The sequence below is a fragment of the Myotis myotis genome, unplaced genomic scaffold, assembly GCF_014108235.1.
Source record: "Myotis myotis isolate mMyoMyo1 unplaced genomic scaffold, mMyoMyo1.p scaffold_m19_p_21, whole genome shotgun sequence".
Lineage (NCBI taxonomy): Eukaryota > Metazoa > Chordata > Mammalia > Chiroptera > Vespertilionidae > Myotis > Myotis myotis.
This window is the reverse complement of record NW_023416326.1, coordinates 15,225,126-15,239,381: the sequence shown is the minus strand read 5'-3', so window position 1 is coordinate 15,239,381 and position 14,256 is coordinate 15,225,126. Positions and strand designations below refer to the sequence as shown.

The 14,256-nt window shown below is 63.9% G+C and overlaps 1 protein-coding gene across 1 annotated transcript in view; it reads right to left on the bottom strand.

The window, feature by feature from the left end:
- Positions 1 to 3,606: 3,606 nt before the first annotated feature.
- Positions 3,607 to 14,256, bottom strand: part of ITPKB (inositol-trisphosphate 3-kinase B) — a 94,968-nt gene continuing 84,318 nt past the window's right edge. Inside the window, exons 5-8 of the mRNA XM_036354552.1 lie at positions 11,688 to 11,892; positions 10,185 to 10,286; positions 8,426 to 8,497; positions 3,607 to 6,512 (exon numbers count right to left, since the gene is read on the bottom strand). Coding sequence (XP_036210445.1) covers positions 6,291 to 6,512; positions 8,426 to 8,497; positions 10,185 to 10,286; positions 11,688 to 11,892 — 601 coding nt within the window. The 3' untranslated portion in view covers positions 3,607 to 6,290. The remainder of the gene's footprint in view (positions 6,513 to 8,425; positions 8,498 to 10,184; positions 10,287 to 11,687; positions 11,893 to 14,256) is intronic.

The window sequence follows — 14,256 nt, the reverse complement described above, 5'->3', positions numbered from 1 at the left end:
TCATCGGGGGGCGAGTCTGGGGACATCTGAGAGTGGGAAGCGCGTGTGCGCCAAGGCCCAGGGTGTGAGGGACGGTGACCGAAGAGCGCAGCCTCATCTGCTGCCCTGCCGGAGTCAGGCCTGGGAGGCGGACTTGGATCCCGTCTATAAAACACCCTCCCAGCGACACTGGGGCCTCACAGAGCAGACACAACACCTGGTTTCTGCAAGTAACAACCGTGTGGAAGGAGGAGTAAGAACGCATGCACATCACGCCTCTGGGAGCTGGTGCCGACCGAAGCATGAACGGTGGTGACGCGGGAGACAGGAGCGGACAGAATCACTCCCAGACGCGGACGGTGCCCGAGGGGACGTCCCAGGCCTTTAACTCCACGGTGAAGGGCAATTACCTTTTCAGTTAGGTTTTTTGAGACACGGTTTACATGTTGAAATTCACCCCTTTGTGGTTCTCTACCAGGGGTGGGCAAACTTTTTGACTCGAGGGCCACAATGGGTTCTTAAACTAGACCGGAGGGCCGGAACAAAAGCATGGATGGAGTGTTTGTGTGAACTAATATAAATTCAAAGTAAACATCATTACATAAAAGGGTACGGTCTTTTTTTTTTTTTTAGTTTTATTCATTTCAAACGGGCCGGATCCGGCCCGCGGGCCGTAGTTTGCCCACGGCTGTTCTATACACAGTCCTGTGCTCAATCTGTCAAACACGCGAGCTGCAGAGCCACGACCACGGCGAAGGGCTCCTTGGACAGGGGGCTCTCTGCATCCAGGACACAGGAGGGTGACCCTGGGGGTGTGACTGGTTCAGATCTGAACATTGATTAGTGCAATTCACCAGTCTCAGCAGCTCGTCAGGGCAAAGGTGTGGCTGGGCTGGGACCAGTGACGAGTGACGAGAGGAAGGAGCTGTCGCCCTGGGCATCAGGGACGGGGGGGGGGGGGGGGGGTTGGGGGGAGGAAGGGGGAGGAGGCCCCCTGGGCAATGGGGCTTCCAGACCTGCAAGGTGAATGACTTCAGGTGCCTTGTAATGCACATGGCCGTCCAGAAGGGGGCGGCCTCCCCCGACGGGGACCCTGTCACTCGCTCTCCCCACACGTGTTCCCCATTGAACTAGCGCAGGGCTGCTGGCGGCAGCACACTCTCTCAGCCTGATGCGCTTGCCCATGATTTGCAGAAACTATTTTTAAAACAACCCAAGGACACGTTGCCACATTGAAAACCAGAGATGAGCATGGCACCCCTCCCCCTGCACCCCACCTGCTTTACTCACAAGTGTGGGGGGTACAGGCGGAGGGTGGGGTTGGAAACAGCGCGTGAAGTTAGTTAGCAAGAAGGGCACTGCTGTGGCTGAATGCCTGTGCCCCCCACACCCCCTGATCCCTAACCCCACGCGATGGTGTTTGGAGAAGGGGCCTGTGAGGACCCGAGAAAGGTAAAGTGAGGCCATCATGACGGGGCTGTAGTGAGGAAGAGACGCCAGAGTTCCCCCCCCCCCCCCCCGCCCCAAACACACACACCCTGAGAAGGCGGCCACCTGCCAGCCAGGAAGAGGGGCCCCCCAGAGGCCAGACCCTGCAGAGCTTGACCTTGGCCTCCAGCCGCGGAAGGAGAGCTGCATGTCTGTGTCCAGCCGCCCGGCCAGGGTGTCCGTAGGGCAGCCCAAGCCGGCTGAGACCGGCACCTACTCAGGGAGCCGCTTCCCTTGTTACCTTGTTCTTGTCGTCAGCATGCTATCAGACTATTTCTCCTTTGCTTTTACGAAAACCCTGCCACCCTCCCATTTGCTGAGAGTGACCCCTGCCCGGGGCCATCTGCTATTCCCTCCACACTTCTCTGCGGAAGGCGTCCCCTCAGGCTGAGCGGGGGCCCCCGAGTGCCAGGAGCAGGCCGGCCACGCAGGACAGATGCCCGCTGTTCTGGGTGTTTGCGAGAACTGGGATGTGCTGGTGTGGGAAGCACGGGGCTTGGTTGGAAGGTCTGTAAGGAGGATTCCCTGAAAGGCCGGGGGCCTCTGGGGGACCTTACCGAGGCGGCAGCCCCTGCCTTGACTTTTCCAAACAAGCCTGAACCCGGGCATTGACTGGAATCTCTATGTTTAGACTTCAGAGTCCTTGTTTGAAAGACTGCAGATGCATGTGTTTTCTCAAGGATGCTTGCCCAGCTGATTGTATCTAGGGGTTAATTTCAGTTCAAGCTGTTGCTGCAACAAAAGCCGAAGGAGGCAGGCGAACTGGGCTGCTGCGTCCCTTTAGCCAGGCAGCCCCTTAGCCTCTCTTTCACAGACCGTGTGTCAGAGTCATCATTCGCCCGTCGCTCAGGGTCTACAGGTCAGTCTGTCAGGCTGGGTTTTCTGTGGGAGGCCATGAGCCAGGTGACCGCAGAGCGTGGCCTCATCTGCTGCCCTATCACTGCGGCTGCTGTGGTGGGTCGGGGAGGGGCAATGGTGACTTGAGTCTGTGTCCCAGGGCTGAGGGGACAGAGGGCGGCAGGGCTGTGCTTCCCTGAGGTCACAGAGCCTGGGATACACAGTGCCCGAGGGTCAGAGGGCTCCCGGTTCAGGGTCCCTCCCCATGCCCCCCCCCCCGCCACACACACACACACTCCCGGGCTGACTGAGGGTCTGGGCGGCCAGAGCTCGGCCCCACCCCTGGGACCTGGGCCAAGCCCTGTGCCCCCCACACACTCCCAGGTAGGAAGACAGAATCGGTTTGGAAACCAGGCAATTTCTGGATTCGAATCCCCGCTTCCCACTTACTCCCCAGGTCAAGGTATTTGATCTCTGAAGCCTCAGTTTCCCCATCTGTAAAATGGAGACGACACAGCCTTGTTCATGGAGTTGAAACCGGGATAAAAGGGGACCAGAGCCCGACCAACATGGCTCAATGGTTGAGCGTCGGCCCATGAACCAGGAGGTCATGGTTTGATTCCCAGTCAGTGCACGTGCTCAGATTGCGTGCTCTATCTCCAATAGGGGGCGTGCAGGAGGCAGCCAATCTGTGATTCTCTCTCAGCATCGATGTTTCTGTATCCCTCTCCTTCTCCTTTTCTCTCTGAAATCAATAAAAACGTATTTTTTAAAAAGGAGACTGCAGCCCCGACTGGTTTGGCTCAGTGGATAGAGCGTCAGCCTGCAGACTGAAAGGTCCCAGGTTCGATTCCGGTCAAGGGCATGTACCTTGGTTGCAGGCACATCCCCACTGGGGGGTGTGCAGGAGGCAGCTGATCAATGTTTCTCTCTCATCGATGTTTCTAACTCTCTATCCCTCTCCCTTTCTCTCTGTAAAAAATCAATAAAATATATTTTTTTTTTAAAAAGGAGACTGTAGATGTGAGCCCCCCGAGGCTGTAGGGGCTCCCCAGCCTGGGGGGCAATGCCGGGGAAGCATGGCTGGTGGCTGGTCGGGGCCCTGGGCTACGCTGAAGGTTTTGTGGAAGAGGCAGCAAAGACTAGCTTTGGAGCGCGTCTTAAATCCTTTGCAGATTAAAACGCTGTTCAATCAGACCCCTGTTCCGCAGGTCATCACAGCCCGACTCAATCCTCCAGCTTCCAGGCCCCTCCCGACCCCCCCCCCCTCCAGGGCGGGGGAGGACAGACTGCAGACAGCACGGTGGTCTCCAGGCCTTTATTAGGAAGGTACAGAGCGCGGCAGCCTGTCTGACAGGCCTGTGCGGGTTGTAACAGTTCAGTGTTCTCCACGGTGACTCGGGGAGCGGGGTGCAGAGGGCAGGAGACCCCTCGGGGCGTCCTCCCCTCCAGAGAAAAGGCACTGGCTCGGCGACACTCTGCTCCTTCCCGGGAAGGCTGGGTTATGTATACACAAGGGGTGACCGGGTGGACGCAGAGGAATTCAAAGCTAAATACAGCTAATGAGGCTGGGGGGGGGGGGGCTGCATCCGGGCTCCCCCCAGCAGGAAAGGAGGTTCAGGAAGAAGGCGGAGCTTAGAGGAGACACAGATCCAGCCTCAGTCTTAGTGTTTTGTGCAATTAACAACAACAACAAAATAAATATAACTTAAAACTTCTTACATGACTCTCAAGGCAAGCCCGGGCCGAGCGGGTGAGAAAACCTTCCTCGAAGGCCAAGCAGTATTGAACCCCAAGAATGCAGGGGGAGGGGGTGAGGGCAGGACAGGCAGGGAGGATGCTCCCCCTCGCACCGGCGTGGCCAGCCCCAGGGTCCAGGCCTGCACCGGGCTGGGTGGGGAAGGCCATTCAGACAGCCCGGGGGGAGCTCCTGGGAAATTCACTCCAGGGTCGTGGAAGGAGGTGGGAGGTCAGAGGGGAAAAGGGTGAGAGAGGAGGTGCTGGAAGGGAACTAGCACAGTAAATACAGACCCGCCCCTAAAGGCACAGCCCTGAAAAGATGCCAATTTCACACGTAAATGCCACAAAGCCCAGGACTGCCGAGCAGCCGGGTCCTTCACTAACCACCCCTTGCCCATCAGCGCAGCGTCTGCAGCCGCTGCTGCCGCTAAAGTGCTCCTCGTTCTCTTAGTAGGGACGCTGGTCCCAGGCGCTTTGTTCATAGCAGGAATGTGCTGGATAACAAACTCGTCCTAGACAGGAGGTCACTGCTGGCCAGCCCGCAGCTTAGAGCCCTGGCGGCTGCCTTAGTGAGCCCCCCCCACCCCCTACCCCCCCGGACACGGCTGGGGCTCAGCCTCCTGGTTCACGTGCCCATCACCAGGTGGTGGGGCGGGGGTGCGACCTTTAGCAGGTCGGCCCACACCAGAGCTCACCCCTGTTTTGAACAAGAGCCAGGAAGTTGAAAAGTGATTTCCTTTTTTAAAATCTGAACTTCTACATCCTCGCGCCCCACCCTCCGCCCCCACCAACTGTCACTAACCCAGCGTGAAAGGGGAACCGTGTCATGTGGGCGAAGCTGACAGCTCCCCCCGAGGCCCCGGGTGACGGGGAGCCCTCCTCTGGGTCGGTCCCTGCAGGTACGCACACCTGGGCGCACCACGGTCTCCACGTGTCCCCGAAGCTGCGCTCCGTGGAGGAGCTGGCCCCAGTGGCTGCTGGCCTGCTCCCCAACTCTCCCCCAACAACAAGGGGGGCCCCGGGGCACTGCTCTACATGGCCACAGCCGGGACTCTGCCTTCAAAAGTCACGCAAGTTTCACACCCCTCTCGGTGATACACGCTCACTTGCTTTACAATTAGAATAAGGCTCACAGCTGGGTCCCCACCAGCCTTCCAGCGACCTGGTCCCCAGGAAGAGATGCTGGCACACCCAGCGCCACATGTGCCCCGGACCTGCCCACACCACACGGGAAGTACAGGGCTCAGCCCTTCAGGATGTAAGACCTATTTCAGGGGGGAAAACAGATGCCAGGGGCCGGCTTCCTGCGGCTTCCTCCCTGCCCAGGGCTGGCCTGAACCCTGCCCAGAGCTGCAGGAGACTCGGGGCCTCACGAGAGAACCCCGGCGAGCAGGCAGGGCCACCAAGTGCCACCCGGGAGGGGGGAGTGGTGAGGGCAGGCGTGTCCGATGCAGGTCTCTCTCCCCCGGGCTGCCTGGCCCTGGCCCACCCCCGGCATGTCACACAGGCCAGGGGGCAGTGGGCAGCACAATTGGCTCAGGGTGGGCGGCGGCCTGGAAGCTCTGAAGTCATGGGCGAGAACCGCAGATGGAAGAACTGGGGAGGCAACACCCGGGGGCACAGCCTGCTCCTGGCTCCCGGGCCCGGCCCAACGCTGGAGGAGTTCAACACCGACCGCAAAGGGACCATGAAGGCCCCACACGTCCTGGAGCCCCGGCTGCTCATCGGAGGTGCTCTACTCAGGGCCGACACGCGTTCCCGGTGGTTCTGTGCCCCAAACACGAGAGAGCCGGGCACCAGGCAGCCGCTGAAACAGGCTCTTACAGCCCCAGCGGGCCCGGGAGGATGGGCAGACTGGCTGTGCTGGGCAGCGGCACTAATGGCATTGGCCACCAGGGGGCAGCAAGCGCCCACAGGTAGCCCACCCGGAGGCGCGGCACCCCGGGCCCCGAGCCTCCCGCCAGATGGAAGCCCAACTGACCTCCCCCGGGGGCAGCGGGCAGCGGAGCCTGGCGTGGGCACTGCGCTTCTAGAAGGAGACCTGCTTACGGAGAGAAATGGGAGCCCAGCGCCAAAGCCCTTCAGTAGGAAAAGAACTAGAAAGCCTCGTCTCCTCTGCAGAGTGTCTTGTAGTGCAGTTGGAGGGTCAGTTCTGGCTGGCACCCCGGTGGACGTGAAAGAACGCGCAGGAGGAGAAGGCGGGAGGGGGAGGAGGGAGGCCAGGCGGGGGGAGGCGGGCCGGCGGCTCAGGCCACAGGGGCGCCGGGGCCCGGGCACATCTCCGTCAGGATGTCGATGAGGTTGTTCAGGCCCGAGAGGTAGCCGTCCTCCCGGTTCCCTTCCTGCCAGGGGACGTCGTGCTTCAGGGCCTGGCCCTCGGGCAGGGGCGTGGTTTTCCCAAAGTCGATCATCCACACCTTGGCCTGCTCCCTCTTGTCGTGAATGAAGAGCAGCGAGCTGCCGATGACCTGCAGGGAGCAGGGAGGTGAGGGGGCCGGAGCCGCCTGCCCTCCCCTCCCCTCCCCTCCCGCTGCACCTGGCTCCCGGGGACCCGGACACCGGATGGAACTGGAGAGGTGGCTCAGGTGAGGCCCGAGCCTGCCCCTCTGCCCGCGGAGAGACCATGAGGGGCAGAGGACATGGGATTCCAGACAGCAGCCACCCTCTGTGTGGGCAGCGGCAGGAGGAAGTCCCGATGGCAGAGTCTCTCCGCCCCCTGCCCCCCGCCCCCCACCCCGCAGCCTGCACACTTTCCACTATTGCAGACCGCAGCTAAGACTTAGGGCTCACCCTTCCCCTCCTAGACCTTGACTCCCCAACATCCTGAGTAACTGCCCATGTGATAGGAGGGTACCAAGGAGATGCCACACTCTGCACTGGGGGGGGGGGGGGGGGGACGAAGGACCCTGTCCAAATACACACACACACCCCAGAATGGCAGGCAGTGAGGCCGGATCGCCCCCATCCCAGAAGGAACCCCTGCAAGTCCTGGGCAGAGGTTGGCGGGGTGTCTGAAGCTGGGCCCTGCCTATGGTTTCGCCAGGGGCAGCAGCACCAAAGGGCCCCCTGCTCTGGGCAGGTCAGAGCAACGGCATGGGTAGTGCTTTCCCAGGTAGAAACAGCCACAGGCCCTCATCCCCGTCACCCACATGGGGCCAGGAGCTGGGGTGCAGGGAGGGCTGGGGGCTCTGGGCAGGGCAGGGGAGACCCCGGAAATGCCGAACCCAGAGAAAGGGCTTCTTCCGGGTGAGAAATAACAGAGCCTCAGTTTCTGTTTCCCAGTGAGACTCGCGAAGAGCACAGAGAAATAAACTTCAAGGACTAACGCAAAGGTGCTGAGAGCAGAGAGCAAGGCAGCGAGACAAAGCCTGTGCTGCCAAGGGGTCCCAGGCGACTCTGAGGCCCCCGTCCTTCCAGGCCAGGCCTCCGGGAGCCCCGTCCCCAGAGAAGCAGGCAGGATGGAGCGAGGGAGGCTCCAGGCTGAACAAAGACCTTGCATCCAGCTGCGAAGACAGAGGCCCAGGAGCAGCGAGGACCCGGGACAGCGGGCCTTCAGCGAGGCCACGGGGAGGGAAGGCCCCCGAGAGCCTAACCATTCCTGGGGGCGGCGGGCACGCCGAGGCTGCAGCTGTGTGCGCACACGTGTGTGTGCAGCTGTGTGTGCACGTGTTTGCCCGTGTGCGTGGGGCTGATGTCAGGATCCTATAAACCAGTGGTTCTCAACTTTGGCTGCACATTAGAATCGCCTGGGAATCTTTTTAAAATCCTGGTTTCTGGGCCTCATCCTCCAGAAATTCTGTTTCTTTGTTACTAACGTTGTGGCCCCACCCCATAACAAAGAAACAGAATTTCCGGAGGACGAGGCCCAGAATCAGGATTTTAAAAAGATTCCCAGGTGATTCTAACGTGCAGCCAAGGTTGAGAACCGCTGTTATAAACCCTCCAGGAACCTGCTGACAATTTCCAAACCCTCTCTCTCAGGTGTCTGGTTTCCTGCGGACGGAGGTGGGAGCAGGAGGTCCTGCAGGTCTCGGGGTGACAGGGGTTACTCGGCTGTTCTAGCAGCTCGGAGAGCTCCTGCCCTGACACCCTCGGGCGTGTGGGACTGAAGTCCTGCCACAGCACCTGGGGTGGCTGGCGGGGAGAAGGAAGGGCACGGCCCGGCCTCAGGCAGGACAGTCCCGAGGGGTCACCCAGGCTCCTGGCAGAGCGGATGACGCGGTCCCCGCTGGGGGGCTGCCTCTGTCACCCTGAAAGCGCCCCTTGGGCGTCTGGAGCAGGCAGACGTGTTAGTGAGAGAGGCGGGCTCACCGCTCAGGCCCAGGTCACCCCAGCCACACGAGCGCAGCTCTGCCCAGGGCAACCACGGCCCAGTACCCACCTCGTGGCCCTTGAAGAAGGGGGACACCTCCAGGGTGGCCCGGATGTCCTTCAGCCGGTCCCGGTAGGCGATCTGGGGAGAGAAAGATGACGGGCTTTAAACACTTGGGGCTGGGGCTGGGTTTTAAGCCCCATTTGGGTCACTGCGTGTCAGGGGGAGGCCCAGAGCAGACCCGGGGCTGGGCTCCTGGCCGCACTTTCCCAGGCCACATGGCTCCGCAGGCCCCGGGGGAGAGGCCCAGCCCCGAGGCCGGTGCAGCTCACAAGGGGCTAAGCTGACTCCGGCATGCAGGGCAGGGGCAGGCAGCACCCTGGGAGCCCGTTGCCACGGCGTCTTCCTGACACCAACGTCAGCGCCCTGACTTCTGAAAGGGCAGAGCGAGCGGGAGAGCCACACAGCCCTCCCCAGGGGCCTCTCCATGGAGCCCTACAAACAGGCCGATGTGTGGCCTGGGGTGCCGCCTGCCCCAGGGACGCTGGGGAAGCCTGGCCACACAGGCGCAGCAGCCCTCAGTGCCACCGGGCAGGCCAGCCGCTGGGCATGGCCCCGGAGCAGACCCCTCCCTTCGGGGCACAGGAAGCAGCTTCTCAGCTGCTCTGTGAGGAGCTGGTGGCCCGGCACCCAGAGCCTCAGGCCGGGGAAGGGAGGGTGCATGCCCAGGGGTCAAGGGGAGTCTCCCCAGTGGAAAGGGAGGGAGTGTCCCAGCTCCAGCAGCCCTGTCTCCTTGGAGAAAATGTGTCTGCCCCATCCTCCCTGCCCTGCAGCCCTGCTAGAGGGCGCCTCAGTGCCCAGCCCGTGTGCCTGCGTGTGGGACTGTCACAGGCTCCCAGCTCATGTGCCTGCGTGTGGGACTGTCACAGGGCTCCCAGCCCGTGTGCCTGCGTGTGGGACTGTCACAGGGCACCGAGCCGGTGTGCCTGCGTGTGGGGCTGTCACAGGGCACCCAGCCCGTGTGCCTGCATGTGGGACTGTCACAGGGCTCCCAGCCCGTGTGCCTGCGTGTGGGACTGTCATAGGGCTCCCAGCCCGTGTGCCTGCGTGTGGGACTGTCACAGGGCTCCCAGCTGTGTGCCTGCGTGTGGGACTGTCACAGGGCTCCCAGCCCCGGGGTGCGAGGCATGACTCCCTGCTTTTGATGGGAGGGTCGGGGTCCTGATCCCAGTGGTCAGAGCATCCGTCAGGGAAGTCACTGTGTCATGAACTTCTGCCACCTGCACCTCCAGGCTGAGAGACGCTCACAGGCTCTTCCCGGGGAGGAGCTGTGACCCCCCCTTCCCTCGCTCAGCCTCACAGCCTGGGAGGGCCAGGTGCAGGGGCCAGCCGGCTGCCAGCTCGGTGACCCCTCTCCGTCCTGCCCTAGCCGTGTGACTGTGACCTCTGTTTCCTCATCTGTGGAATGGGGACAAGAACTTCCACCCGCGCCAGAGGCTGCCATGAGGACGAGCACTGAGCACAGCGCTTGGCCGCAGCGGCTGCGGAGGAGAGCCAGCGCCGGAGAGGACGGCTCTTAAAGGACGGAGAACGCTCTGGGAGCCGCGAGGTGGCAGCGAGGGAGAGTGAGTGAGTGTCGCCGAGCTTCCCCATTTGCCCGCAGAATGGGGCTGGCAACCATTTCACCTTCCTCTCACCTTCCCAGCAGCAGCGTGGGTCGGGCTCTGTGTGGGCACCGTGGCCACTGCGCTGTGGCCGGCTGCGTCCCTGCGGAGTGGGCACCCCACTCTGCCGAGCCCCCCCCCGCTCCCCCGGTGCCCGGACTCACCAGGACATTAGGGTTCCCCTTGGTGAACTCTCTGAAGGCCTCGGTGACCTGCTCCCGCGTCTTGGTCTTCTTGAAGTCCCGGTTCACCGAGCCGTCTTCTTTCTGAGGAGGAGCCGGGAGGGGTCAGCAGGGGCCGGGGGGAGGGGGGCAGGCTCCCGGCTCACCCCCCAGGGGTCTGAGAAAGCCGCGCCTGCCAGGCCTGGCCCTGGGCAGCGAGGTGTCCACCTGCGGGCACAGGGGCGAGTGCGGGCGGGTGGCGGGTGCGGGCGGACTTCGCATCAGCCTTTCCCGCACCGAAGGGAGGGGCTGCTGGTGAGACAGGGCTGCTCTCTGAGCCGGTGGCCTGTGCCCCAGCAGGTGGGCGGCTGGCTGTCCCCGCAGCCGGACCAGGGACAGAGCCCAGGACATCCAGGAGGAGGGAGCCGTGACGGGAAAGGCGGGGCGTCTCAGGAGGGAAAGGGCAATGAGCGTGGGGGAGACGCCGAGCTTGCGGGGTGCGCCCAGCCGGAGGCTGGATGTGAAACAGAGAAGCTGGTTTGGGAGACGGGGAGGGGCCCACGGCTCGCAGAGCAGCTGTCCGGGGAGGCGGACACACCGGCTCACCACCGTCAGCTGCAGGGCACCCCAACGGCAGAACCATACCCCTAAACGCCATCGGAGGGCGCTGCGGAGCCCGCCAGGCTGCAGCTGCCGCAGCAGGGCCCCCACCGCCCAGCCCTGACCCGACTGACTCTACAGCTGGGCCAGGAGGGCCGAGAGTGAGTGACTGACAACAGAAACCAGGAACCCTGCAGGGACCGCCCTCCGGTTGGGGGGGGGGGGGCAGGCTGCCGGAGACCCTGCAGGCCACGCCTCTCAGCCCTGCTCTGGGGGTGACTGAACTCGCTCTTCAAGCCCCACAGCAAGGGGGGGCATAGGGAGAGCATCTGAGACCCTTCTGGGGAGACTGAAGAGAGAAGGGGCGGCCCTGGCGTTGGGGGGCTCCGTGCAGCCTCCGCAGAGCTCCCTGGGGACACGAGGGGCAGTGCTGGTCCTGCAGCCTGGGCGCAGCCGCCCCCCCCCCACCCCCCCTGGCGTGGACGTGGAGGCGGCCCGTGCGCTCCCTCCAGGGCCTGCATCTCACTCCCGACCCCGGATCCCGGGTCCTGGGTGGAGGGGCCAGCTCCCCCACCACATCCTACAACCTGCCTCCCCGTGGGTTCCCAGGGCCCAGGATGGCCTGGGCTCAGGGCAGAGTCCTTAGCAGGGACTCATCTGGGCAGAACTGGAGCCACACCTGCTCCAAGCCCAGCGCCCTTCATGGCCACCTGCCTGTCCCGGCCTGAGGAGCAGGACAGTTTCTCTAAAGTTCCGCCCCGGGCTGCCCACACCAGGCCCGTGCGGAGGAGAGGAGCGGGGCCTCGGCAGGGGCCTGAGACCCAGGGCAGAGCACAGCCCCCACCCCCCGCCCCCCACCTGGAGCTGGGTGGGGCCCGGGAGCACTGGCCGCCCTGGTGGCCTCACCTTGATGCCTTCGATCCGGAAGCCGAGGGTGGCCGTGGAGCTGATGGTCTCCCTCCACTGCATGTACCGGGGCTTGGTCACGGCCCGCTGGGCGTTCTCCTCCTCGGTCGGGGCCGTGGGGTCCACCTCGACCATCTTCTGGTACATGTCCTTCCGCAGGCTGGGCTTCTTCCGGGCCTTGGTCAGCTCCTCCTCCAGGTAGGTCCTGCGGGGCGGGGCAGCCAGGTGAGGCCGCTGCTGGGCACCAGGGGCCACGGGCAGAGGCACCAGCTGCCCCTCTCCGCGGCCAGGGCCTTCCCCAGAGCACCCTCTGAAGGCCGTGCCTGTCGGTCCCCCGCCCACCCAGCTCCGGCTCCCAGCTCTGGGGCAGCCTGAGGGGCTGGGCCGGCCCTCAGATCAGCCGTCGCCAAACCTTTTGGACCTCACGGACCCCCGGTTGGCGACGGCTGCCTTAGATGACTCTTGAGTAACGGTCAGGCCAGAAGGTGGCTTCTCCAGGGGCCACAGGCCTGGAGGGAGACACCCAGGACAGGAGACAAAGCCGGGGCTCCGTGGCCTCCGTGCTGCTGCGGAGACGCCCCTGCCCATCCTGCCCCGTGGCCACCAGGCCTCAGTCCATCCCGCCCCCTCTCGCCTGAGCCCCAGCCCAAAAAGCCAGAGAAATGTGTCCAAATGACCAGCACAGGATCCCGCCCTCTGCAAGGCAGGCTGGGCCCGCAGCTGACCTGGGCGTGGGGTCCCCTGGACACTAGGGGGGACAGCAGCAGGGATGGTAAAGGACAGCAGCCCGAGACTGAACCCCTTCCCTGCCCCCCTGCAAACTCCCCTCCTCCCCGGCCACCCAGTGACCCCTCACGGGACAGCCATGTGCAGCGCGACGTGGAGAGGGAAGTTCGTCCCGGGCCCTGCGTGGGCGGAGCGGCCCACACGCAGCCTGTGGTGGCAACCGGCGCTCCCACTCGCCCGTCTGTCCTGGCCTCACTCCGTACTTCCCCCCACACCCCGAGCTGCCGGTCAGGACCCAGCAGACTGCATGTCAAATGCACGATGCCTTGTAGAGACACTTTCCCAGAATCCACTGTTCATCAACTGATGAAGAAAAACCCAGACCCCTGGGTGTGACCTTGGGCCTGGTCATTTGACCTTCCAGGAGGTGGTGAGGGCGTCAGGAGCCGGCCCCTGGCTGACCACCTGCACCCGCGCCCGCGCCCACACGTGCTCACACCACGGTGCGTGCTGAGCCAGCCGGCGATGAGAGCTGGGAGGCAGGGCGGCTGCGTCTGCACCGAGCCCTGCGTGCGGGCCTGTGTGTGCAGATGGCTGGGCAGGGGTGCTCCCCAAACGTCCCTGACGCACTGTAGGGCCGCGGGTGGTGGGCGGCCCCACTTCTGCAAAGAGCCCTCGGAGCTCCTCAAACAGGAAGCAGCCTCGCCGTGAAAGCCCTGCCACACAGGCTTTTCCCAAAAGGGCCTGCGCTCTGGGCAGCGCTGCTCGCCTCCGGGAGGGAGAGGGCTGGGCAGGGATGCCCACAGGAGGCACCGCTGGACGGGGCTGTGGGCCGGCAGGGAGCCACCCACGCTGCCCTGCTGCCTGACGCCCCCACCCCCTGGGAAGGTCATACCTCCATCTCATATGGCGGGTGGGGGGTTGGGGGGGGGGCGGTGGAGAGCCAACAGGTGACACCCCAAAGCCAGCTACAGCTCCGCGCATGGCAGAGGTGCAGGAGACGGCGCTGGTCTCCACCCCAGTCCCTGGCCCGATGCCAGGAAGACACGCTGACTCTGAGTGGCAGGTCACGTGACAGAGGCACAGGGTCAAGTCTAAGGAAGTCCCCAGAGCAGCGTGTGTGCAGGTCCACGTGGGCCCGGGGCCCGAGGCGCCTCTAGTTAGGACTCTGCAGGCCCCCCCTATGCTCCGTGCTCTGCCTCCCACCGCTGCTCGGTGACAGGTCTCACCCTGTGCCCGGGGGAGACGCTGGGCTCTCGCCTCCCACCTCCCGCCTCTGCCAAGCACAGCCACGCTCTGGGGCCTGGGACTGGGAATGCTGGCCTTGGGGGAGGCGTGAGGCCAAGGGCTCCGCACGACGCAGGGAAACGGCAGAGTCCCGGCTCGGCCAGCACAGGTGGAGGCCGGGCAAGTGAGGGCTGTGCCGCTTTGGGACTATGGCCCTGAGGGTCCCTTAACCTCCCGTGTCAAAGCTCAGACCTAGGGAGGCCCAGGGGCACCCAGCACAGCACCCAGGGAACCCAGCACAGCACCTGGGGCACCCAGCACAGCACCCGGGGCACCCAGCACAGCGCCCCGGGGTGCCCAGCACAGCACCCGGGAATACCCAGCACAGCACCTGGGGCACCCAGCACAGCACCCGGGGAACCCAGCACAGTGCCCGGGGCACCCAGCACAGCATCCGGGAATACCCAGCACAGCACCCGGGGAACCCAGCACAGCACCTGGGAATGCACAGCACAGCACCTGGGAATACCCAGCACAGCACCCGGGGACACAGAAGGGGCCATTCTAAGGCAGGGAAGGTGGAGCTGGGTGGGGCAGCCTCACTAGCCCACTCTGG